General features: G+C 41.4%; 1 protein-coding gene across 2 annotated transcripts in view; it reads left to right on the top strand.

The window, feature by feature from the left end:
• HEATR6 (HEAT repeat containing 6) overlaps positions 1 to 25,594 on the top strand; it is a 30,656-nt gene extending 5,062 nt beyond the window's left edge. For both annotated transcript variants that reach the window (XM_061142752.1, XM_061142751.1), the window contains 17 exons: positions 333 to 448; positions 1,282 to 1,396; positions 2,748 to 2,849; positions 3,878 to 4,015; positions 5,698 to 6,002; positions 6,764 to 6,941; positions 10,730 to 10,936; positions 11,306 to 11,405; positions 14,365 to 14,720; positions 16,090 to 16,212; positions 16,556 to 16,642; positions 19,352 to 19,486; positions 20,294 to 20,416; positions 21,143 to 21,267; positions 22,048 to 22,144; positions 23,145 to 23,349; positions 24,626 to 25,594. In XM_061142752.1, coding sequence (XP_060998735.1) covers positions 333 to 448; positions 1,282 to 1,396; positions 2,748 to 2,849; positions 3,878 to 4,015; positions 5,698 to 6,002; positions 6,764 to 6,941; positions 10,730 to 10,936; positions 11,306 to 11,405; positions 14,365 to 14,720; positions 16,090 to 16,212; positions 16,556 to 16,642; positions 19,352 to 19,486; positions 20,294 to 20,416; positions 21,143 to 21,267; positions 22,048 to 22,144; positions 23,145 to 23,349; positions 24,626 to 25,197 — 3,084 coding nt within the window. In that variant the 3' untranslated portion in view covers positions 25,198 to 25,594. The remainder of the gene's footprint in view (positions 1 to 332; positions 449 to 1,281; positions 1,397 to 2,747; positions 2,850 to 3,877; positions 4,016 to 5,697; positions 6,003 to 6,763; positions 6,942 to 10,729; positions 10,937 to 11,305; positions 11,406 to 14,364; positions 14,721 to 16,089; positions 16,213 to 16,555; positions 16,643 to 19,351; positions 19,487 to 20,293; positions 20,417 to 21,142; positions 21,268 to 22,047; positions 22,145 to 23,144; positions 23,350 to 24,625) is intronic.
• The last annotated feature ends 1,042 nt before the right edge of the window (positions 25,595 to 26,636 follow it).

The following is a 26,636-nucleotide window of genomic DNA, read 5'->3' as shown; positions in this document are numbered from 1 at the left end:
TGTTTCCCCATGTGTAAAATAGTTCCTCTGAGGATGACGTCTCACTTGTAAAGTGCTTGGGACTTGGTACATATCAATCGTTATTATCATTACCTTTCATCTCTTCAGCCAAGCCAAGACGAGAGAGCTTCAGCAGCAACCTTGGCTGAGAGTACTAATCCTTACTGGTGTTTTTTGGCGTATTTTTGTATGCCTGTCTGAAGAATTTACCTAGCAACTAGTCTTTTGGTACTTAAATTTCCTTTAGTTGAAAAAAAAATGAAATATGTTTAAAAAATAATATTTTCCTGGCAGCTTTTCTTTGGCCAACATTGGCTGTGATTTTGTTTCAGTACCTTCCAGACTTGCTTGGCAAGAGTGGACTCTTGATGAAGTTGAGCGACTTGGCTCAGTCAGACCCTGAAGTTAGGAGAGCTGCAGTGCATTGTATGGCAAACTTATGTCTCAGGTATGTGGATTCAATCAGATTTCCCAAACTGTGATAAGATAGGGCTTCTCATGGGCCCTTTGTAGGTGGTTCAATCTGTCTGAAGCCAGAGCCAACTTAGAAAAATAATCTACATTGCATTTCTCATGCTCTTTGCTAATAAGATCATCTTATGTTGTTTATTTTTGGTTTTAACATTGCTTGTAAAGAAAGCTCATAAGGAAGTAAAGGAAAAAATAGACTAGGGCCTTGTTTCTAAAATATGGTGAAAGTGATAATACATGCAGTGTGTCAAGGTTTTGTTTTTCTGTTGGCATAAATTGTAACAGTATTAAATCTTTTAGGATATATTCATATGAATTTAAGCTTTGGTGAGATATATCTGTCACGGCCAATTTATTCAAAGAAAATAGAACCGATACCAGCTGCCCAGTTCTGGATTCATGCAATAGAAAGTGAGCGACCCAAGCTTGAACTGATATGTAATATCTTGTCTCCATGTTGCCGTATTGTCCAGTGGCTCAGGCAGGTCCAGCAGTGTGATTCTAGCTGGACATCTGTACTATTTCCCTCTAAGAACTGAAAAGCAGAATAAAAAAGATTTATCTTTCTACATACTTGTTTCACTACAGACTTCTGTAACTTTTCCCCATGGAAACCATTCTTCTTCCTGTTCATTCCAGCCTTGTCCCTGTCCACTGCAGTAGTTAACCACAGTGCATAGTCGTCTGTAACACAGGTTGATTCAGGGTATATCCCAGTTCCGTTAGTCGGTGGTACTGTTACTGTTACTCTTTTGCAAGCCCTGTTTCAGAGGCAGCTGCCTTTTGAGTTGCTTCCTCTGTGTGTTCTAGTGTGCCCGGACAGCCGTACTTGGAGGAGCCCTACCAAAATATCTGCTTCCAAGTTTTCTTGACCACTTTACAGTCTCCAAAATCGTCTGACATGGATGACATCACGTTCTGCATGGTGGGTGAGACTACCTCTAATCCTGTGACGGTTACTGATGTGTCTAGAAGTAGCAGTGGATGAAAACTGCTATTAAGAGTTTAATTTGGTTGCTATATTAGTTTTGTCTAGAGATATATGCATAAGGGGAATGTTTATAACCTAAAAAGACTGAAATCATCTTTCAGATTTAAATCACAAGAAATTGGTTTTGTTTGTTTTGTTTTGCCATTGTTTTTTGTTTTGCAATTCTAAGTTCTTAAAACTACTTTTCCACTCCTGACTTTAAAAGCTGTACAGTTTCAGACTAGTGACTATCTTTTAGGTAGAAGGGAAAGGGGTGGATTTCAACAAAATCTGCAATAATTTATTTCTTTTTTAAAAAGTCTGATGCAAAGATGATAGTTTATTAACGTGATTTAAATTCAGTAACACTTCAAAAATTATAGATCAAAGATGGTGAAAATTTTCTTACATAAAGTCTGCTTAGATATAACTACTGGGAGCAATTTGTTCTCCATGCCCCCAGGTTTGTTTGTTTTTTTTTTTTCCTATATTTCTAAAAAATGAGCATATTTAAAATTTTTTAATGGGATCATATTTAGTGTGCTGTTTTGCAGCTCTCCTTTTTAAAGTTACTCTTGAACATCTTTTTGGTACCTGTTGATGTATCTCATGCTTTGCAACTGCTATGGCTGGGAGACCTTGGCAAGATCTTGAGCCTGTGTGTTCTTCATCTCTGGAATGGGACAAACGTTATAGCTACCTTGCAGAGGTCTTATGAGGTCTATATGATCTAAAAGCATTTAAAATGCTTGGGAAAGTGCTTGCTGTTATTGTTAAGTTTCATATGTAGCAGAGGGTTAGCTTCTTAAGTAATAATTGTCATAACTGATGGGAATGAAAGTTTTTTTCAGCGTTTCTACAACTTTAAACAAGGGTACAGTTCATATCCTCTCCCTCTAGAGAGTTTTTCTTAAGTACAGAATTCTATAAATGAGATTACTGGCCAAAAAGTTAATCCTGATCAGAATTGCACTTCAGAATCCTGTTCCCACATGCATTCCTTTGCTTTTAAAAGCTGCTGTTAAAAAAAATAAGATAAAAGCTCCCATGGTTACCACATGATAAAAGAAATTTCCTGTTTGTGATCTCTGCCGCCACATTTTTATTTCTATCATATTCTTCCCACTAAACATCTTTCTTTTTTCCTCGCTCACCATTAGTATATGCTGGCTTAGGAGCATGTACAAAAAGACCACTCATAATAAAAGCACTCTGCTCCTTTTCCATCCTACAAAGTGCTAGAAAGTTGATCCCTGGACAACCAAATTTCATTTACTTTTTAACTTTTTCTCCTTTACCCCCCTAGTTGTTACAAAACGCCTTAAAAGGTATACAGTCTCTCCTAAATGGTGGGAAGATGAAACTGACCCAGACTGATGAGCTGGGAGCTCTTCTAGCTGTGCTGAAGGTAAGGCGTTGCCTCCTTAAACCCCAGGTCCTCACTGTGGTTAGTGTCTCTCCTGTTTACACCTCAGGCATAAGGACCACTTTACATCATCACTCCAGGGCTAGCTTAGAATATCATATTTTAAGAAAGAAAAATAAAATGTTTGTATTCAAACATATTTAAAATTAAAAACTGAAAAGAATAAATCTTGCTTTAGTAGGTTTATCAAAATTCTAAAATTTTATCAGGAATAGTTATGAGGTATGATCTGTAGATTATTTCAGATTATCTTGAATCTGTTTGGACTTGGAAGAAGATCCAGATATTCTCCTTACCTTTAGCTCCCGTGTAGTAGTCAGGCCAGTCAAGATGTCTTTCATTAGGGGGACTTCCCTGGTAGCAGAGCAGTTAGGACTCCACACTTCAAATGCAGGGGTCCCGAATTCCATTCCTGGCTGGGAAACTAAGATCCCACATGCCGTGAGGTGCTGCCAAAAAGAAAAAGACGTGTATCATTAGGCTGTCTTCCTTTGGCTTCTGAGCCTGCCAGTCAGTGATTAGGTCAGGTCAGTGTCTCTGAGGATCCAGCTGTCTTCATTTCATCTGGGAAATAGTAAGAACTTTGTGGTGGTTTTAGTGTATGGTAACTTAGCTTTATCATGACTGAAATTTTGATTTTTTTCCTGTGCCATCTCCCTGGCTTCCAAATACATAGAGAGCTAGATTTGGATATGGATATGAGAGATGGGTTTAAAAAATTACAGATAAAATAATTAGGTAAAACTGATAAGTTTTTTAAATTAATAAATAAAAGTGATAATAAACGAAAATTTAAAGTTAAACCTAGCCAAACCAGATCCTTCTGGACTAGATGAGATTAAACTCCTCTTTAAGCTCTGAACCTTCAGGTTATCTATTTTCTGTTATCTATTTTAGTTTCCTTTGTAAAGCTTTTAAACATCAATCTGTTCATCTGTGTGATTCAAAATATGGTGAATAACCTTGTTTTATGATTCATTTTGTGTGTGTGTCTCCTTAATCTTTATTAGAAATCCATGTTCCATGGACTCCCTGGACTAAACATAGAGATGCCCACTGTGCTGTACCCCACTCCACTTCCTCAGTACGATGGACGACCGCCCATCCAGCCTCAGCAGTCAGAGTCCAGCACTTCTCGCCCGGCTGTGGTACACTTATGTCTATTTAGATTTAAGCTATGGATTGTTTTTAATTGCTTGCTCTATGTGTTTTCTATGATTTGCATCACTGCTGTGCCAAGGCTCACCTTGAATTTTATTTCAGCTTAGGATGTTTAGCATAGTAAGTTTAAATTCATCCAATGGCTAAAAATACCAGTTAGAGCATCTTAATACTTCTAAGTGGTTTAGGCAGTATAACAGCTATAAAAACGGGCATTCACTTTATACCCATAGCCAGTCATCCTTATCCCTCAAGTTCTGAGGACCACAGCTCAGCAGATGTTTTCTCTAAAAGGCTGGCTGGAAACCATTATAGGCCTCTGTTGCCACTGTCAGATTTCTCAGTCTTTCCAGACAGCTGCCATCTCCCTCATGTTTCTGTTGGAGAACCGTACAGATACATGGCCTAGGTGTTGCACCTAAAAGTGTAATACCTGAGAAATGCTTGTAATTAGAAATTCTTTCACTCATTCACTTACTCAACATTTACTGTTATATCTAAGCATTAGGAACATTGACTCTGGTTTTAGGAATTTGAGGGAGAAGGTGAAGGTGGGTAAGTAAATAACCATATTGCAGTCTTCTGATTTCTTTCATCAGAATATCCACAGGGTATTCCAGGGGCACATTCAGGGCAACCAATAGATGAGTAAGGAGTGCTTTTTTAAAAAACAGAGTGGCTCTCCTGAGCCTCAGGAATGAGTACAGGGAAGGAAGGAGAGTTGTTTTTTCCCCGAGAGAGCAATGGGTAACAACCATGGGGAGTGTGAATGCATGCAGCCTATTTATTAACCAGTGGGCTAGAGTGTCAGGTATGCAGAGGGGAAGGTGGGGCAGGTATGTAGCAGAGGCCAAATCATAAGGGTCTTTCAACCATGTGCTAAGGAGGTCGGGTTTTTATCTTATAGGTGGTGGAAATTAAGAATCTTATATAGGGGAGTGATACGATCAGATTTGCATTTCAGAAAAATCTTTGTGGTAGCGAGCAAAAGGGTAAGAAGTCTGGAGCCACAGTAATAATCCAAGGTAGAAGTGATGAGGTTAGGGATCTTGAGCATGCAGAGGAGGGCACAGATCCCAAAGACCTTTGGATGTCTGAAAGAAGGAAGTAGAAGGAAGGAAGAAATCGGTGTTTACATTGTATTTACAAAGCCCCAGTGCCCTAAAACATGGACTGTATGTAATGGAATCACGTTTCTCCTAGGCGTCTAGAGTGATACTAGCTGTGTATCCTGTTTGGGAGAACTGAGAAGACAGTCACCCACGTCATTTTGTGTAGACCTCAGTCTCTTGCAGAACCTCTGTTGAGAAGCCTGAATGCTTTCACAGCCGTGCAAGGAAGGTGGCGTTAGCCTGTACTTAAACAGATGAGGACGGGCGAGCTCTGCGAGGCTAAATGATTTGCCCAGGGTCACAGAGAGAATTTAAACCCAGGTGCCACGTTTTGCTCTGTCCCATGCATTTCATGCCTTGTTTCTTACAGTCCAGTAAGGTCCAGGTATGTCAGCACTTAGCGTAGTGCCTGACGCAGAGACTGTTGAGGAAGTGCCGCTTTGTTCTCTTCTCCTCTTCTTTATCCACACTACATGTTGGGGGCATACTTAGTAATTATCAAATGAGAAGTTACCAATAGCTATCATGTATATGTTTTCATTTGCTCCTAAAATCAGAGTAAAAAGAAAAAATCAAAAGTAAAAGCGAAGAAAATCCAGCAAGGAGAGAAGGAGGAGGAGGAGGAGGAGTCCAGTGGTGAAAGAGAAGTAGCCCCAGTCACTGGCCCAGGCAGACTGAACCTGCACAGAGGGGACGCTCAGGGCCCCTCCTCCCCAGGTGCTCAGAGTCTGCCGTTAGCTGGAAGTGGAGCTGCAGGAAAAGACCGGGTCTCTTCACCCTTCAGCTCTTCCAGTTGGAGGAGGGTCAGCAGTAGTGAGTCAGACTATTCTGATGCTGAAGGAGGCATGCAGAGTAAAGTGAGGTAGTAGTATTTTGTTATATTTTTATGCTTTATATTCTGAGTTGAGTGTATAAGCTCATAACCTTACTTTAAAGTCTGTCGCATGTGCTGTAGCTTGACGATTCTCATCTGTGTGGGATTTTGCATTACTCTGCAGTTTGCATTGTTCTCTCCTCCAGCTTTGTCCGTATGGTTCCTCTGCCTGGGTTTATTCTTTCTCTTACTTGTTTTGCCTCTTGCCTTATTAACCACTACTCATTTTCTATGTGAGCTCAGAGTCACGCTCTGAGAAGCCTTTTCTGACTCCCTATTCCAGTCACTCCCTTCTGTGACTGTCTCTGATTACTGTGCTGTAGTCTCTTTAACTGTCTTTGCCATGATAAGCTCGTCAAGGGTAGGAGCTTTGATTCTGTCTGCCAGCCTCAGCACAGTGCCTGGCACATGCTTAGGTATCCTCAGTGCCTGTCTGTTGGATGAGTGGGTACTCTGCAGTATCTCATATTGTATACTAATTCCTAATATCAAAATGTTGCCCGCTTACTCGCTAGCTAGTAGTTTTTTTTAAATTATCGACCTTATTAACTTGTTATGTAAACAAACTGCTTTAACATGTTGTGACCACATTTTGAAATAATTTAAAAAATATGTTGGCATCTTTCAGACTTACGTGGAATGCTGAATTTCTCACTGTGTCATTTGAGTTGCCTATAAAAAATAGCATTTCATGCTCCTGTTTTTAAAAGCAATTAAAAGACTTTTCTTCCTTCTTTTGATTGTTAAAGGTCTTACCAAGCCAAAGTTCGCCAAGGAGCATTAGCATGTTTTCTTTCTACTATAAAATCAATAGAAAAAAAAGTTCTATATGGCTACTGGTCAGCCTTTGTTCCTGATACACCAGAGCTTGGAAGCCCACAGTCTGTGTCCCTGATGACTCTTACGTTAAAAGATCCTTCTCCAAAGGTAAGAGCATTTAAATTCTAAGTGTTACAACTAGGAAGACTTCACAAGTCTTTGTTCCCTCTGCCCCATCTAATCGTATCACAGAACAAGGCTCTTACTAATACTGACCCAAGTCCTGACTTGAGAACCACACGATGGGCAGGGGTATAGGAGGACAGGGCTTACGTGACTGTCGGGTTGAGGGAGACCATGCTGAGGTCTCCTGCCCCAGGACTGGCTTGAAGCATGAGACGCTGAGTTACTGCTTCAGTGTTGTCTCTGAACTGCACTGAAGCAGCTATGCTTCAGTTTCTTTTATGAAAATGCTGCCATGGTGTTTACAATAGAAAAAAAATTCAAAATGGCTTAAATACCCACTGGAATATCATGATATATAGTGGTTATGAAAGATGTAAAGCTGGGGAATGTGGATGATGTTTTATGAAAGTATTGGATAGAGAATTTTATGATTCCCAACGTGGTTTTTTTTCTTCCAACTTTTCCGTATTTTTCAAATCATATGTAATAAATAGTAATACATAGTTTAATAAGAAAAACTTGTTTTTAAAAAAGAAGAAAATATAATTTGGCAGTTGTGGATAACTACAGCAAGGTAGCTATGGCTGATCAGATACTTGCCTCTTCTTGGATATGTTAACTCTTCTCCGGAAGTTAGCTTTTTACCCAAATAAGGAAAGTAATCTGCTGTTTAGATTCCCCTTATGATAATGAACATTAAAAAGTCATGCTGAATGGTATCTCATGTCCTCAGGTAACCAACCTACTTTTTCAAAGTAAATAGTTTTAATGAGGTCAATAGTATTATTTCTTTTCTGTTTTTAGAATTTTTCCCTTAAAAGCAAGGAGGAGGGCTAGCAATTCATAATACATTGGAACTCCCTTTGATCATCTCCTTGATTAGCTAATTACTATATAAGAAAACTTCTAAATGACCCTTTGACATTTTTTATAGGGTGAAGAAAAATAAACTAGCCTCAATTATGAACACAGAAAAATGTTTTATAGGGTAATTTCAAATGCTCTATATACTAAATGGTTAAACTAGTAAAAATGTTTCTGACTGACTGAGTCATTAACAAATGAGAATCTGGGAGGAAAATGGAAAATGGTGGTGGCAAATAAATAACTAATGAGGCATTCTAGTAATTGGAAGGAAAACTGCTTTAAAAATTGAAAAAATTTATATGTATTTTTGAAGACCCTCCAGCTGAAGGGAACTGCAGCAAATAGCTGAGAATATGGAGAAGAAAGTAGGTTGACATAATTTTCATGATATTTATATCTTTATCATTTTTGAAATGTTTAATGATAGTAAGAAGTGTTTTATCGGTGGGAGAGGCTTTTTGGAAAGACTGCTAGAAAGTTATGTGTGAAAATTAAAAGTACTAGTTCATGTCATTGGAATGGAACAGCATTCTGGATTGATCAGAGCTAGGTTTAAAGGTGCAGCCATGTATAAAAGCTGAGTGGTCATCTTCTCGGGTGCTTGTTGAGTATAGAGTTGGAGAGCATAGACTGAAGTTTCTCTTAGCCAGGATGAAGCATGACAGGAGAGTTAGTATCATATCTTCTCCTGAAGTCCACACTGATGATGGTTTGGAGTTCATGGCAGCTCTGATCTAAACCTGTGGTAGCACAGTTGTCACTGACATAATGAGAAATTTTTTATGTATAGTTTTATTTATTTATTTTGGCTCTACTGAGTCTTCTTTGCTTTGTGGACTTTTCTCTAGTTGCAGTGAGTGGGGGCTATTCTCTAGTTGCGGTGCACAGGTGGCATCTCTTGTTGCAGAGCGTGGGCTCTAGGGTGCAGGCTCGACAATGTGGTGCACAGGCCCGTGGGATCATACGGGACCAGGATGTGGACCAAACTGTCTCCTGCATTGGCGGGCGGCTTCTTTACCACTGAGCCACCAGGGAAGCCCCTCATTGACATTCTTTGGTTTTCATCGGTGATAGTTACGAATGCTTTTTCCCAGTTAGGAAGCAAAGTTAATTGAGCTGAAAACTTTTTATCTTGAATATTAGTTTCTTTTTACAGCTTGGCTTTTAATTTTGTTTGGTTGGCGAGCTCTTGAAATTGTAGATTTTAATTACATTTTAAAGAAATGGCAGTTTCTTTAGCACAACATCTACCTTTTTCAGTTAAGACCAGCCAGTCGTCTAATCAGAGGGTTGGCAGACTATGGCCAATGGATTGAATCTGGCTCACTGCCAGATTTTGTATGATCTGTGAGCTAAGTGGTTTTTAATGGTTTAATTTTTTTTTAATACAAGGAATATTTTGTGACATGCAAAAATTGTGTGAAATTTAGATTTCACTGTCCAAAAGAAAAATTTTATTTGAAAACAGCCACATTTATTTATTTATACAGTGTCTGTGCTGCCATAGCAGAGTTGAGTGGTTGCAACAAAGACTCTGTGGTGTGCAAAATCTAGAATATAAAATTTGTACTACTGGCCCTTTACAGAAAAATTTTGGTAGCCCCTTATCTGAGTTCTTGGATCAGCTGACTTGTGCTTGAGATCTCCTTCTCTCTCCCCCAGCTACACACACACACACACACACACACACACCACTGTCCTCATTACATTGTCAACTTCCTAACTTGCTTGTGATTATTCAAAGGCTCATACTGCTGTACTGTAAATTTGTTCTCACAGCAACAAAACTTTGGTTTTTTGTTTATGATTCTACTCTGTAAAAGGCATGTAGAAATGATTTATTTCGACTTAACTCCTGAACAACAACAGCAATTTGGAGATAACATAGTTGAAGATTTTCTGGAAAACCTTTTTCACACCAAACTCCGATGTGCTTCTTATTGAGTAAATATTTAGATTAGATCCTAAAGTTATAATGTTGATTCCTTGCTTTTTAAAAGTCTTTTTAATTGGCATTTTGGGGTGAGCTGGCCAAAGAGGGTACAGTACTGTTTCATTAGTAGTCCTGCATTTATCACCTACATTCCATTTTGGTTAAATTTGGCTTTCTTTCTATTTATTTTTTTCCTTTCTGATTTTTAATACTGCAGAATCGTCAGAGTACCAATTAAAAGTAATTAACTTTATAAAGAAAATCTTGATGCAAAGGCACTATTCCTGACAGATAACAGCAGTCCACTGACAGAGGTGCACGTATTTTCCTTTCCATCCATAAGGTTACATTTAATAGTATTTCTTTGAGTATCAAAGGTTTTTATTGTAGGTAGTGTTATTTTCTGTACCTAAGAATACTCCTGAAAGTTGGTCACGAATAGTGTCTGCCAAGCTGAGTATGCATGGAGTTCCAAATATCCTATTTAATTAACATTGAGCGCTCATGGATGATTTAGGGTAGAATGTAAAGCAGAACGTCCTCAGGAACTTTGATATGAAACAGATCATAGATGGGTCTGTCTTTTTCCACCCCACAGGTTGTTGACTTATCTCTTGTTCGTTGGCTTTATACTTGACTAAACTAGGCTTCTCGTCCTTAAGTTATTTTCATGCTCATGATTTCAGGTTTTTATACTATGGTATAGCTTAGATTTATTCCCTACAGTAAGAAAACCTAACAGCAATGTGATTTAAAGTTCTTTGTTTTTTTTTTTTAAGTGAGGGTAGGGAATGAGAGTGCAAGTGCCTTAGTCCACAGCCACTTTTAGGACCTGATAGAAATTGCATTGCCTTTATTCATCTAATTAAAATGATCTAAATACTTTGAAAATGAAAAGTGTATATATAGGAAGAAGGGGATTTGACTCCTGATTTTTAACTCACTGATGTGAATCCTCCTGAAATTTCAGACACGTGCCTGTGCCCTGCAAGTTTTATCTGCCATCTTGGAAGGCTCAAAGCAGTTTCTTTCCATTGCTGAAGATACCAGTGACCACAAAAGGGCTTTCACTCCCTTTTCCGTAATGATCGCTTCCAGCATTAAAGAGTTGCACAGATGTCTTTTGTTAGCTTTGGTGGCGGAATCATCCTCACAGACCCTCACTCAGATAATTAAGGTAAATGTGCCAAGATATCAGTGAGCTGGCAGAAGCAGCTTTTCTATTTCTGTGTAATGTTTATATTGCCCACAAATAAATTGACTTAAGAATATAAGTAATTTTATTACAGATAACCTGATTGGAAGTCTGTTCTTCCTACTTGTCTGATCACAGCTACACTCTTTGTATGTCCAAATAAATGATTTACTAAGGCAATTCCTTTAAGTTGTACCAAGTGCCCTTTTCCCTTTAAAAAAGGAAAAGAAAAAAAAGACTGATTTTCAAATGATTGTAAAGACTTTTGTTTTTTAATTAAATGCTTTAAATTTTGTCTCTGTGCTGCGGCTTAATCAGGCCCATTAATGAGCTACTCTTTGTGTTTTCTAGTGTCTTGCAAACTTGGTATCAAATTCACCTTATAACCGTCTGAAACTCAGCCTGCTGACCAAAGTCTGGAACCAGATAAAGCCTTATATCCGCCACAAAGGTTGGTGGTAGTTTGAAATTGATTGCTTCTTTATATCAATAAAATCTAGATTACTAGTTTAAAATATTCAGAATATTTTTATAACACTAAGATAATTCTATTTATTATCCTCAAACTTTGAGGGGAGCCAACTATCCCCAGAACCCTACTTTTGATCCCTGAAGCCCCCGTAGGCACCACTGGAAAGAAATAACTTGGAGAATCAGCTGTAAAGTTCAATGCCTTTTCAATGCATCAGTGCAGTGGCTGGAGTATCCCTTTAGAATGAAGACCGAGCAAATCCTAGGGGTTCTGCTCTAGTGGGGCTTCCCTCGTGGCTCAGCTGGTAAAGAATCCACCCACATTGTGGGATACCTGGGTTTGATCCCTGGGTTGGGAAGATCCCCTGGAGAAGGGAAAGGCAACCCATTCCAGTATCCTGGCCTGGAGAATTCCATGGACTGTATAGTCCCTGGAGGTCACAGAGAGTCTGACACAACTGAGCGACTTTGACTTCACTTCTTCGCTTCTGCTCTGGTATATAATAATTCATAGTCTTTAGATATAAGTAGAAAATGGGTAGACAGATAGACATCTTCCTCTTTTGGGAAAGAAGTGGAATATAAAACCTAGTTTTGCTATCAGGGTAATGTTGGCCTGATACAGTGAATGTGGAAGCATTCCTTCCTCTTCAGTTTTTTAGAATAGTTTAAGAAGGATTGGTATTAAGTCTTCTTTAAATGTTTGGTATAATTTACCTCACCCTTGAAGCCATCTGGTCCTGGGCTTTTGTTTTGGGGGGAATTTTTTGATCAATGATTTGATTTCATTACTAGTAATTGGTCATTGAATGTTTTTAGAAATTTATCCATTTCTTCTTGGTTGTCCAATTTGTTGGCATGTAACTGTTTATAGCAATCTCTTATAATCCTTTGTGGTTTTGGTTGTATCTTCTCTTTCATTTCTGATTTTATTGATTTCAGTTCAGTTCAGTCACTCAGTCATGTCTGACTCTTTGCAATTTGGGCTCTTTTATTTGGGCTCTTTTATTGATTTGGGCCCTCTCTGTTTTTCTTGATGAGTCTGGCTAAAGGTTTTTCAATTTTATCTTTTTGAGAACCAGTTTTTGGTTTCATAGATCTTTTCTATCTTGTGTATGTGTGTATGAGTATCATTTTATATATTTCCACTCTCATCTTTATTTTCCGTTTGAGTTTTGTTTTTCTTTTTTTAGTTCCTTTAGGTATGAGGTTAAGTGGTTTATTTGAGATTTTTCTTACTTTCTGAGGTAGGCCTGTATTGCTATGAACTTCTCTTTTAGAACAGCCTTTGCTTTATGCAGTAGATTTTGAAACACTGTGTTTCCATTTTCATTTGTCTCAAGGTATTCCTTTTTTATTTTTTTCAATGACCATTTGGTTGTTTAGTGGCGTGTTGTTTAGACTCCACTTATTTGTGTTTTTTTCTGGTAGTTGATTTCTTGTCTCATAGGATTTTAGCCTGAAAAGATGTGTGATATGATTTCAGTCTTATTAAATTTATTGAGGCTTGTCTTATTTTGCCTAGCCCTCTGTTTGTTTGTATGTGTCAGGTAGATCAGCTGCATCTCCTGTTCTTGATAGAGGGGTTAGGTAAACTCTGGAAGGTAAACTCTGAGGCCCCGTAGCATGGCTCCCCCGGGGCACCAGAGCCAAGTGCGCCAGGAATGTCCCCTGTGTGAGTGGCAGCCGCGCTTCTGTTGTTCCTGGGCCGCACTTCCTGCAGGTGTCTTAGTGTATAGCGTTGGCTCCCAGCGCAGCTGGCTGTGACTGGGAACTGAGTTAGATTAGCCTGTGTTGGGTGGGATCCACAGATGCATGCTAGTGAACTAGATGGCGAGAGTCAGAGCTGGTGCCTGCCAGTGCCTGGCTGACTAAGTAGAGAGAGAGAGAGATGAAGAAGAAGAAATTTTTTTTAAGTGGCACTTAACTAGCTTCTCAGTAACCCTCAGGCGCATGCTTTGTTATGAGTCAGTGAATCTCCTCAGATCAGCTTCTTTTCAAACTGTCTGTGGGCCATAACCTGGAGCCAGTGAGCTTCTGTGCACAGCCTTTTGGAGTGGATTCACAATTCTCTACAGCCCTCCGACTCTCTCTCTCAGGTGTAAGCCCCCCTGGTTTTGAAAGCCCGGCTTTATGGGGGAGTCATCTTCTTGGTGCAGGTCCCCTGGGCTGGGGAGCCCAACATTGGGCTCAGAACCCTCACTCCTCAGGAGAACCTCTAAGGCTGTGAAATCCCTCCTGCCTGTGGTTTGTAGCACTGAGGGGGTGTAAGTCCCTCACAGACCATGTCTCTGCCCCTCCTACTTGTCTCAGTATGGCTATTAAAAAAAAAAGTTTAGTTGTGGAAAATTTTTCCTGCTGGTCATCAGGTCGTTCTCCGAGATGGTGGCTCTACGTGATTATAATTTTCCTCTCTATGAGAGGAGAGCCTAGCATCTTCCTACTGTGCCATCTTGTCCTGTCCCCTCACTTTTACCTTTTGGACTCTATAGCGGCCCGCCACTCTTTTTCTTTCTTTCATGATGCTTTTGGAAGGGTCTAAGCCAGTTGTCTTCTTTTTTTTTTTGGCTGCACTGGGTCTTCTTTGTGGTGTGCGGGGGCATCTCCCTCGTTGCTCGAGTCACATGGGATCTTAGTTCCCCAACCAGGGATCTAACCCGTGTCCCTTACGTTGGAAGGTGGATTCTTAACCACTGGAACACCAGGGAAGTCCTACCAGTTGTCTTTATAGTATGTTTCACCCTCAATTTGTAGGATATTTTCCTTATGATGTTGTTTAACTTATACATGTGTTTCCTGTAAACTGGAAGTTCTGTCTAGAGGTTTAATTAGATTCAGGTTAAACAAGAAAGTCATAACTCTTAATTGCCTACAGGGATAATTATGATCTCTGTGGGCACCGTTCCCATGGTGACAGGTTCTTACTGTTCCTTTGACAGACGTTAATGTTCGTGTGTCGAGTCTCACACTGTTGGGAGCCATAGTGTCCACTCACGCACCTCTACCTGAAGTCCAGCTACTTCTACAACAGCCCTGTTCTTCTGGACTCGGCAGCAGCAGCTCAGCCACTCCTCACCTGAGTCCTCCTGAATGGTGGAAGAAGGCCCCTTCAGGACCCTTTGTAGAAGAAGGGGCAGTTAGCTCACCACAGTCATCTTCAGAGCCCTGCTGGCTCATTCGACTTTGCATTTCCATTGTTGTTCTGCCCAGGGAGGATTCCTGTTCAGGTAGCGATGCTGGTTCTGCAGGAGGAAGCATCTATGAGCCATTCCCCATGCGGTTGGAGGCCTTGCAGGTAGGAGGTTTCATTTCCTCTTCTCTGAAATGGAAGTAATCATTCTTTCTTCACGGGGCTTACCTGGTGGCTCAGCAGTAAAGAATCTGCCTGCAGTGCAGGAGTCGCAGGAGACACAGGTTTGATCCCTAGGTTGGGAAGATTCCCTGGAATGACAACCCACTCTAGTATTCTCACCTGGAGAATCCCTTGGACAGAGGAGCCAGTCACAAAGAGTCAGACACAACTGAAGTGACCTAGCACACACACACAAACATACACATTCTTTCTTCACACGGTGATTACTTCATGAGGAGTAAGTCTGTGAAAATAATGTAAAACCAAGCCATGTGTCATTGGTATTAGTGGGAGTTGTGCGTGAATTCGCATTTTAAGTGTGAATGCTTTGTTGTCTTGTTTTGAGGGGTAGGTGGAGGGGCTTGGTTGTAAAATGTCAGATTCATCCGTTTTGTTGCAAGCCATTTTAGTCATCTCAGGTACTATATGGCCAATAGGTGTTATAGATTATATAATAATTCTGAAAGAAATTATAATCTTTGATATCTGCAACTGAAGATTAAAATAAATGTTTACTTCTCTTTGGTCTTATATCTGCTTAGAGACAACAAAATATTTATTCCTTCAAAGGAAGAGAACCACCCTAGATTAAAGTATTTGTTTTTTCTGTATTCAGGCATGACCTAAGACACAGGTTTGGTCTTGGGGTCTGCTGCTAATTATCTGGTTGATATTACACATGTCCTTTAATCTCTTAGGGCTTCCCTAGTGGTTCAGTTGGTAAAGAATCTGCCTGTATTTGGGTTTATATGTAGAGCTGAAAATAGAAGAATGCATCACTTCCCTACTTGAAATGTCCTAAAGAAATTCTGCCCGGATCTGCCCGGATACCCAGGTTCGATCTCTGGGTCAGGAAGATCCCATGGAGAAGGGAATGGCAACCACTCCAGTATTCTTGTCTGGAGAATTCCATGGACAGAGGAGTCTGGTGGGCTACAGTCCATGGGGTCACAAAGAGTTGGACACAACTGAGCGACTAATGCACAACACTTTAATCTCTTAAACTTTTTCAGTCATAGTTTCTTCAGCTAGAATATTTAGTTAATATCTCCTTTGAAAAATTGTTCCCGGGCTTAAGTGAGACAATAATGGTAATCTTAAACACATTTTGTAGATTATAAAGCACCATAAAATTATATGATAATGCTTAGTTGATTTTAGTTATAAAATAAAGATTATGGTTGTGTTTTGTTTTATTCAACATCAGATTTAAGCCCCTTGTTGAGTGTGAGTGATTTCTGAAATACTGGAACACTTTTGGATCTTGCAGTCCTGTATTCCATTCTCAGGGTTAATCCCATTTTCTTTGCAGGTGTTGGCTCATCTGGCAAGGGGCTACTTTTCGATGACGCAGGTCTACTTGATGGAGCTTGGAGAGGTGATCTGCAAGTGCCTGGGGGAGGCAGATCCGTCTGTCCAGCTTCATGGAGCAAAGGTGCTTTTTTCTTTTTTCTTTTCCTCCTTTTGGGTTCTTTGCCACATGTCCATGAGTTCTGAATTTCTTTAGGATATTTCAGGTAGGGAAGTGATGCATTCTTCTATTTTCAGCTCTACATATAAACCCAAAAAATTGATTTGGTAATAAATTAACAAAATATACCTGGTGATTTTGCTCCTATTGAGAATGCCTCTGAGATAGAAGTTGCTGAGGAAAGAAAGAAAAGCAATTGGAAATTATTTTTCCCCTTGATTTGAGGTAATCTGTAAATTGAAGTTGCTTTTTACCTCTATGGTTCTAATATTCATCTCTGATAATCTGTTTCTTTTTATCTTGGCAGCTTCTGGAAGAACTGGGTACCAGCTTAATACACCAGTATAAACCAGATTCTTCCGTAACACCTGATCAGAGAGTTCCAGTCCCCTTGGTAAGTAATGTGTATTCATGGTTTTCTCTTTCCTTAGTGCTTCAGTCAGTTTTATTTTGAGGTTCAGTGATGGTTTCTTTCAGTATCAGAAAGTATCAGAGAGTTTGGTTTCTTTCAGTATTGGAAATTATGGTTTATAATTTAGGAGGAGTAGGTTTTATTTGCATTTCATTTTATTTGCAGTTCAATATGTGGTAATGTGTAACATAGAGCCAGCAATGGAAGAACCAGTTTTGTTGCACAAAAGCTAATTCTATTACTCAGTATGTCCAAGAGACAGACTAGAATGCTGGGAAGAGCCCAGGATTTGGAATACAAAGTCATGAGATTAAACCACTTAATGAACATTATGAGTATAATTTCCTTGTTATAAAGAGCAATAAAAATCCTTGACTCACTAGACTTTTGGAAGATTGAATGAGGTGTGAAAACTGGCAAATAGATGTTCAGTGAATCTTAATTTCCTTAACCCCTTCACTGCCAGCCCCCTCTCCCCATTATTTCCGTTAGATTTTGTGATCTTAGATTATTTGTGTTGCCCCCACACTGTGCCAGTTATTCTCTGGAGGAGGAACACATGAGCCTACCAAAGAAACCTTCTACTTAGTGCCAAAAGCAAAGTCAGCTCAACATGAGTGAGGTTTTCTCCCTCTGCCCTCCTCAGCCTGCCTGTTCTTTTTCTCTTCACAGTTTCCATCATCCTTGCAGGGAATTAAGAATGTCTAGCCCTAGTCCTTCCCTAGACAGTCATTAAAATTGAAGTGTCACCATTTGCAGGGAGTTGTGTTGAGCTTCGCCATCAGACAGACCTGGATTTAATCCAGACTTGTTCTCTTGCTCCATGAGACTTTGGGCAAGACTCTTAACTGCTCGCACTTCGGTATTATTTCATATGTCAAAAAGGGATATACTTTCTGTGTTACTGCCTTACTGTTGACTGATAAATTACCCTAAACACTTAGCAGCTTAAAGCCACATCTTACATTTATTCTCTCACATAGTTTCTGTGGGCCAGGAATTGGGGGCAGCTTACCTGATGGTTCTGGCTGAGGTCTCATGAGACTACAGCCAGGATGCTGGCAGGGGCTGCAGTCAGCCGAATTTGACAAGGGTGGGAGGCACCTCTTTTGCGGTGTCTCACTCACCCACATACCTTGCAGTACGCCAGGCACTCACTCGCTCCGTCCCCTGAGGACCTCCCCAGAGAGCTGCACGAGGCAGCTGGCCACCCTTGCTCAGTTGCTAAGTCGTGTCTCACTCTTTGTGACCCCAAGGACTGTAGCCCACCAGGCTCCTCTGTCCGTGGGGTTTCTCAAGCAAGAGTACTGGAGTGGGTTGCCATTTCCTCTTCCAGGGGATCTTCCTGACCCAGGGATTGAACCCACATTTGCTGCATCTCCTGCAGCGGGTTCTTCACTACCAAGCCACAGGGAATGCCCTGGCCATCATTATAGCAATTTAATTGAGAGAGCAAGATAGAACTATAGGGTTTTTATGATCACTGATCAGCCCAAGTCAGTATGGGCGGGCATGGCCTCCTAAACATTAGGGGTGAGAATCCTTGGGGCCAGCTTGCAGGCTGGCAACCACACCTGTCTGTTGTCTTCTGGTTTGGGGCGAGAGGGCCCAGACTGGGGGACTGGGTGATAGGATTGTGACGGTGAAAGAACTGGCACTGGTACATGGCAAAATTTAGGACTAAGTCCATGGGGAGAAAATGGAGACACCAAAACCCCAGACAGATTTGCATGTGGGGCGTGATTCTTCAGGGTTTTTAAAAGCATAAGAAGGAAACTGTTAAAGGCACTTGCAGATGTCTCCCTTGAGGGGCACTGAAGTAAGAAAATTCTTCAAAGTACTCAAAACAAGTCTACTGTTCAGTTGAAGAATCCCCACTATGTGCACCCAGCGCTCTGCTAGAGACTTTACACACAGTCTTACATGTTATTATCACAGAAACTCTGCCAAGTAGATGTCTTTGCCCTGCTTTACTGAAGAGGTACCAAACCTTAGTTTCAGCGACCACCCGAGGCTGCAGAAACTGGAAGCAGCAGCTGGAGGCCTCAGCCCCAGCTCTGCGTCTTTGGATCCAACACAGCCTCTGGGCCACCCTGGAACTCCGGCCCCTGTGCCCACCGTGGGGCAGGTTGAAAGAGCACCTGGCTGGGGCTCAGTTGATCTGATTCTAGTCCAGCCCTGCTGCCCACTAGCAGGTTACCACTTCGTGCCTCAGTTTCCTTGTGTGAAAATGGAGATAATGATATATTCTTCATTTAGTTGGGCTGAAATTAAAAAGAGTTGATGGGGGGACTTCCCTGGTGATCCAGTGGCTAAGACTCCATGCTCCCAGTGCGGGGGGTCTGGGTTTGATCCCTGGTCAGAGCACTTGATCCCACATGCCGCAACTAAGAGTTCACATGCCGCAAGCAAGAGAAGATCCCAGGTGCCTCAACTAAGAGCTGTTGCTGTCCTCTTCTTCTTGTCCCCACTACTACTGTCACTGTTGCTGCTTCCCTGTACCAGACTGTGGAAGCATCTAATTAGTTGCTTTCTAAAGTTCCTTTCGTTGCTGCTTAGGAAGTACTAGTGAAAACGTTTACAGTGAGCGACTGCTTTAAGGAAAACACTCTGGCCCCTGGCGGTAGTGTGAGCAGCGTGCTGGCCCCACTGTCATCTCTCGGGCTGCACTTATAACTGTGCCCGTTCCAGGTGGTGACGTTCTGGACCATGATGCTCAATGGACCTTTACCCAGAGCCCTGCAGAACGCAGAGCATCCGACACTGCAGGCCAGCGCCTGTGACGCCCTGTCTTCCATCTTGCCGGAAGCCTTCAGCAGTCTGCCGGTAACCTTCGGGGTGTTTTCTCATCTTTAATTTGTGATGCTGAGCATGAGAGCTTGAGTTTGATATTGACTCTTTTGAACCAGTATTCAACATCATCTCTGAGCAAAAGGTGCATGTTCTGCCTGAGTGTAGGGTGAGAGCAGTGGGGAGCAGCACTGAAATCTTAATGTCTCAGGGGAGCTTTACCTCCCTGTGCTAAGAAGGAGGGGGGAGAAGGGAAAGTAGCAGAGGCTTTGAAGTCACATTTTAGGATTTCAAATCTAAAAGTTAGAAAATCCTAGCTCTTTGGATTTGAATCCTAGCTGGTTTAAATCCTAGTAGCTCTTCTGCCTTCTAGCTCTTTGGTTATCTTAACTTCTCTAAAACTTAGTTTTATCACCTGTAAGATGGAAATGATGTGCGTGATAATGTGAAGCATGTGAAAATGCCTAGTTTGGTGCCTAACACACGTGTGTCTAGACTGCTGCTTCCTTTAGCCCTTAATGGCATTTGTATCCATTCTTATTTGTATAAATTAGTTTTTATAAGGAAGGCAGCATGATTAAAGTAGAACAAAATGACCTGATTCCCACAGTGGTAGAGGTTACACGTAGTCACGAGGCTGTGTAAGCCCTGCCTTGAGTGGGTCCTCTGGTGTTAACTGGATCTGAGTTGAACCATTGTTCTCTGCCAAGTTAGCCTCAAAGACTCAGTTGTGTTCACCTCCCTGACTGTGGATTCAACACAGACGTGTCACAGTCATTTGTCGAAGGCAGTACCTCACAACTATTTCACTCACTTTTGCTTGGCCTCCCTTTTTCATTGCAGAGCGACAGGCAGATCCTGTGCATCACGATGCTGCTGGGGCTGAACGACAGCAAGAACCGTTTAGTGAAAGCTGCCACCTCACGGGCCCTCGGGGTCTATGTGCTTTTTCCTTGTCTCAGACAGGTCAGTGAGCCCACATAGCTCCACCTTGCCGCTTTATAGTCATTTTGTTACTGTTTGTGGTGATACAGAGCTCCTGAAGTGGACAGTAAAGGTGATTAACTTGCTTTGTAATCTGGTTACCTTAATTGGTACTAAAATATGCTAATGTCTGTAGTTCATTTAACTATTTTTCACACTGCCCAGGACCCTAGGCCAGTGAATGTTTAAATTAATGGACAATGAGAAAAAGAAGTGAAATGGGACATTACCATACAATAATGATAACTTAGAAAGTTAATAGAAGTTTTAGCATGAAGAAAGAAATTTCTCCTTCACTGTTATTTGTGACCTTTATCTCACTGAGAAGTATGTAAGTGAACAGGATGTGCTCAGAAGTGTGTTTCATTGCCCACATCTCTTCCCAAGGTGGACATCAAGCCCAAGCGCAGAATTCAGAGATAACTGTCACAGGCCCGGTTATAAGATGTTTGCAAGAGCAAAATCTGTAGTCTCCTTGAATGTTTATGGCACGTATCAGAATCATGGGATACCTTCCCCTGGAATTTTAATGAGTGTCTAAATTGTCATATAAGAAAACAGTAAATTGATTAAATGAATTTTGATTTACAAATACAAGTTTGTGGTAAAGTCTTATATAGCTTTTTCTGAAAACAAATTTGAGAACTTTGAAGGTAGCAGTGTGAACTCCTAAAGTAACTACAGCGTTTTGGTTTGTTTACCTTACAGGATGTCATATTTGTTGCAGACACAGCCAATGCAGTATTGATGTCACTTCAGGACAAGTCTCTTAATGTCCGGGCCAAAGCAGCCTGGTCCCTTGGCAACCTGACCGACACTCTGATTGTCAACATGTAGGTGACGCAGCTCATTGTCTCGGTTGACTTCCAAGGCCAAGGTCCCAAGAGGACATCTTTGATCCCACTAGAAAGGAAGTAGCAGTAATTCCCTTACATTATGTGTCAGTCTTGCTGCTTTGTTTTGTTTTATATTCCTTCAAGTACTATTAGTAACCTATTTTTAATATATATGTATAAAAAATACTATATGCTGATGCAAGTAATATATCCACATTATAGAAAATGTGAAAACTCTAAAAGTAGAAAATCAAAACCTTAGTAATGGTTGCCCTATTTTTAAATATTGTATTTGTATATTTTTTTAAGGAATATATTCACAGCTTTATCCCCTAATTTCCCTCTCCAGAGGCCACTGCTCTTATGCATACACAAGCATCTTGCTTTTTGTTCCTTCACTGTATACATGTAACATGTATAAGCATTCTGCTGACTTCTACAGACTTTTTATAAATTGTTACTTGTTATTATACAGTCGTCACTATGTGCTGATTATTTCGCCATTCCCCTGTAACTGAACATTCGTGTTAGTGGAGGCTTTTATATGCATTGAACATTTTTGTGTGTGAAATCTCCATTGTGAGATACCTTTTTTGGTTACATCCCTAGATGTAGACCTACTAAATCAAAAGATGTAAAGCCTAAATAAGTTCTCAGTATAATCTGAGCAGATTTGTGGAGCTGTTTCTGTAATTACACTGAGTGAGTATATTTGTAGATGTGTATGTTTAGGTGGGTTTTACAGTTAACATGTTTTGCTTGCTTTGGGTGGGACAGGGAAACACCAGACCCAAGTTTCCAGGAAGAGTTCTCAGGCCTCCTGCTCTTGAAGATGCTGCAGTCAGCTATAGATGCTTCCAAGGATAAAGACAAGGTAGACTGAGCGCACAGCCTCGTGTTTCTCAGTTGGGCGCTTAGCGTGTTAGTTTTACCTCACCAAACTTAACCCTGCTCAGAGGAGATTGAGTGTACTCAGGGTGTATAGTGTACACTGTACTCCATACTTGTACAGTTCTTTCCAATCTCATGAAAAATATCAGTGCCATCTGTTAGACTATTCCATGCTTGTTTTTCCCCAAAATCTCTTGGTAGAATTGACAAGTCAGAGAGATGAGCAGCGTGGCTTTGAATATTCCCTGTTACACGATTCAGTTTTAAAGTGTAGACGTGCACTTTAGGGGCAGCAGACATCAGCCAAGTTCAAATCTTGGCTTGCCCTTAGTAGCTGAGTGACCTTTGGTGCATTATTTAACTTCTCTGAAGGTGACTTTCCTCATCTGTGACCTGAAAATCATTTCATGTACCACCTTGGACTCCAAGATGCCTTTTATTACAGCACCTAGCATAGCGCCAGGCCCAAACCAAGTGCTTGACTTAGTCAGTGGTTCTAAAGACCTGGGAAGCCCTACCACAAGTTAATTCCATCAGAATTGGGTTTTGTTTTCCTAGAAAAAGCTCCCCAGATGATTCTAGTATGCTGCAAAGTTTGAGACTTTAGGCAGAAAAGTATTGGACTGGAATTATGAAACCTAGCTTTTCCAAGCCTTGCTGCAAACCAGCCATGTCCTTTTGCCCCTGGGCCTTACACACCATCTCTGTAAAACAAAGAAGATGGACCTCTCTGAAGTCCCATCTGACATTAAAAAATCAGGGCAAGGAACTGTAGAGCCTCACCTCTCTGATGGCTCAGAATGTCGGCCCCACGAGACCTTGCAGAGTTCTAAGAACTTGCACCTTTATAGGTTACATTTTTCATTATCTCGTTGCTTTAAGATGTTTTGGGCCTTCTGTTTGTTTTTTTTAAACTAAAATTAGACTTTCTGACACATATCTTTGGCAAAACAGACTTCTAATACTTTTACATCTTACTCCAGGTAAAAAGCAATGCAGTCCGAGCCCTTGGAAATTTGCTTCATTTTCTGCAACCTTCTCATATAGAAAAACCCAGATTTGCTGAAATCATTGAGGAGGCTATCCAGGCCCTGATTTCTACTGTTCTGATTGAGGCTGCCATGAAAGTCCGATGGAATGCCTGTTATGCGTTGGGAAATGTATTTAAAAATCCTGCTCTTTCCCTCGGTAAGAATGTCTCCTCCTTCTCTCTGATGGAGGACTTCTTTGGATAATACACGCCAGTCTCCATTATTAATAAAACCACACTGTTATTCATGATATTTTACTGAACACCCAATTTAAGGGAAAGGTGAGGTAAATCACGATCTATATATTTAAAGGGGTATTGTGTAGCCACTTAAAATTACATTTATAGAAAGTTTTTGATAATCTGGGAAGATAGTTCTGAAGTTAAGCAAATGAAAATGAGATATGGAAATTGTTTCTACAGTATGATCTCAATAAATGGGTAGAAAAAAGACTGAAAGGAAATTAACCTGAATATTGACAGTGATTGTCTCTCGATGGGATGATAAGTAGGATTCTTTTCTGCTTTTATTTTTCAAAATTTTCTGCAGTGAGCATGCATTGTTTTAGCAATCAGAAAAAAAGTTAAAGGGGAAAACAGACATGGGAGAAAGAGGGTTTAACTGGAAATCCCACAGGAGATGTTGGCACTGGGGTGGAATGCTGCAGGCAAGGAGGGATCTGCCTCTGAGGATGACAGGCCCTGCACCTCGGTACATCATCAGCGGCTGACAGCTGCTCTGAGGTCTGAATCACAGCCTTCAGATCCCACTCACTTGAATTGCCAGCATTTCTGAAACACAGGGGTGTCTTCCTGGAGAGGTAACTTTCTTCTGGACCAGCAGAGCCTGCATCACGTTAGGGAGGTCTGTCTCTGCTCCATGTACTGCCAGAAGCATCCAGGCAGGCCAGTCAGCTGGGAGCCTCGCGGCTCCATCCACCGAGGAAGCAGCCTGAAGTGGCCTTTGGCATTGGTGCTCACTGAAGTGTGTATCTGCCGCCTGTCTTCAGAGGCAGCAGAGGAGTTGGGAAGGGCTGGGAGCGTTAAGGAAGCTGCATTTCACTCTGCTGCCCATCTGGAGGAATAAGAGCTCCCGAAACAGAGCGGGCAGTGGTAGCTCTGACGAGGAATAGAGCTGGCTGACTTTCGGGGGCCAGCAGGAAGGGAGCAAAGACAGGAATCTGGGCATCATCTTCTCAGTATTAGGAAACGAGCCTCCAGTTACTCTTGAGTGCTCTGTCCCCCAGTCACTGCCTAGACAGTGTTTTCTTTTCCTTTGCAGTAAAATGCAGGACCCGCTTTTTAAGGGAGGATTAAGTGAAAACATGGAAGGACTAACGAGCACTAGTGTATCTGTTTCCTTCAGCCCCCCTCTCTCTCCCCCCACTTATATTTAAACTTTCATTTGCTCTAATGACTATGGATTCTTTTTAGAAACAGCCCCGTGGACCTCCCAGGCCTACAACGCCCTGACATCAGTTGTGACGTCATGCAAGAACTTCAAAGTACGCATCAGATCAGCCGCTGCCCTGGCCGTCCCCCGCAAGAGGGAGCACTATGGGTCGGTTGAGCAGTACGCTGAGATCTGGAATGCCCTGGTCACTGCCTTGCAGAAAAGCGAAGACACCACAGACTTTTTGGAGTTCAAGTACTGTGCCAGCCTGCGGACCCAAATCTGCCAGGCACTGATTCACCTCTTGAGCTTGGCCAGCCCCTCAGACCTGTCCTGCATCAGGGAAACCCTCGAACTGCATGGGGACATGGTCCAGTCTTTCATCCTACAGTTTTTAAAGTCAGGAACAGAGAGAGATGACGCCGGAGCACCCCACCACCCGCAGGAGAGAGACCAGATGGTCAGAACGGCCCTGGGGCACATAAACAATGTCCAGGCACTGGCTGGTGACCCAGCCAAAAAGGCCATCGTGAGCTTTTTAGAAGATACCCTGACCATTTATTTTGACTCATCTGGATCTCAAGTAGCACTCTTAGGATTAACCCATCGGTGAATATTCTATCATACTTTCCAGGTGTCAGGTGGAAAAAGGAAGACCTGAGCTTGAGCATCAGATGTGTGGGGTTTAGTCTTAGGGGCAGAAACAGTCCTTTCACTGTTTATTTAGAACGAGTTAGCAGCTATTGAAATTTTTCTCAGAGGGTTCATCCACGTTGGAGAGTGTTTTCACTGCCTTGGCTGTGGCTGTGACTGCTGGAACCTCTGACTTGTGCGTCTGGGAGCCAAGGAGTTGGGTTGTCCTGTGGACTGAGCAGGCTTGGGTTCCAAAGAGTGGACTCAGAAGAGTATTTTTAAGAAAGGAAACAGCAAAAGGATTTAAGAGTTAGAATGTTGTATATCGAGTCTCTGGGGATTGTTTTTCTTTTGTAATAAACTAATGTAAAGCAGTGTGCCCATAGTCGACCGTTTTTATCAAGTTGCAGTTACAGAAAGCTGCAGGCAGAGCTGGTGTTTAGCCAGTTTGTGCTGGTTCAGCTGCATCGGTTGCTAAAATATTGAATCGGTTCCTTTCAGGTTGATAAATAGCTGTTGCACTGAGCTCCCCGAGTGGCACCCCTGGAAGCCCCGTCCAAGCCTTCCTACAGCCCTGTAAAGATGAACTGGCTTTCAGGGCCCTCTGGCTGAGGCCCATGTCCATTTCAGCCTGGCCATAACATCAGCCTCTGTCTGAATTTCCTAACACCCCTTAGGAGAATGTGGTCCCCTATGCTGAACTTTTGGTAATTTTGCCATCTTTGGATTTGTGCCTTAAAAAGGATTATCTATTTAATTTACATGATTACAAGGAGAGGTTTTTAGATTATGTTTTGATAATGCCCAAGCAGTTAAAAAAGTAGTTTCTCACTGAAACATTATTTATATTTAAATTTTGCATATGGCTTTTGACCATCAACTCTTTATTGTAAGTAATTTCAATCATAGAGATATATAATAAAAGATCCCACACTTCAACTTGATGTGGAATAAATAAGAATCAGGGTACATAGAGTGAGTTTTGGCAGAATATTACGGCTCAGACGGTAAAGAATCCACCTGCAATCCTGGAGACCAGGTTTGATCCCTGAGTTGGGAAGATCCTCTGGAGGAGAGAATGGTTACCCACAGCAGTATTATTGGAGAACTCCGCAGACAGAAGAGCCTGGTGGGTCCCTGGGGTCGCAAAGAGTCAGACATGACTGAGTGACTAACAGTAGTTGGCAGTATATTATTTAACTGCAGTTATTTATCTTAAAAAATACATTTCAGAGCATCCATGTGTCCCTTCTTTCTTCTCCTTTACTCTTTCCTTTCTATGTTGCTGTTTGTTTAGAAAAAAAGGTTTAGGCAGAGACCAGGGAGCAGAGTATTCAAATAGCTGAAGTCTCACTTTTTTTTGGTAGAATACCAATTTCCAAAGCTTGAGACGACCAGCACAGTAAAAACTACCATATA

Source organism: Dama dama, chromosome 5 (assembly GCF_033118175.1).
Source record: "Dama dama isolate Ldn47 chromosome 5, ASM3311817v1, whole genome shotgun sequence".
Taxonomy (NCBI): Eukaryota; Metazoa; Chordata; class Mammalia; order Artiodactyla; family Cervidae; genus Dama; species Dama dama.
Note: the sequence above shows the minus strand (reverse complement) of the source record. Positions and strands in the feature narration are given on the sequence as shown.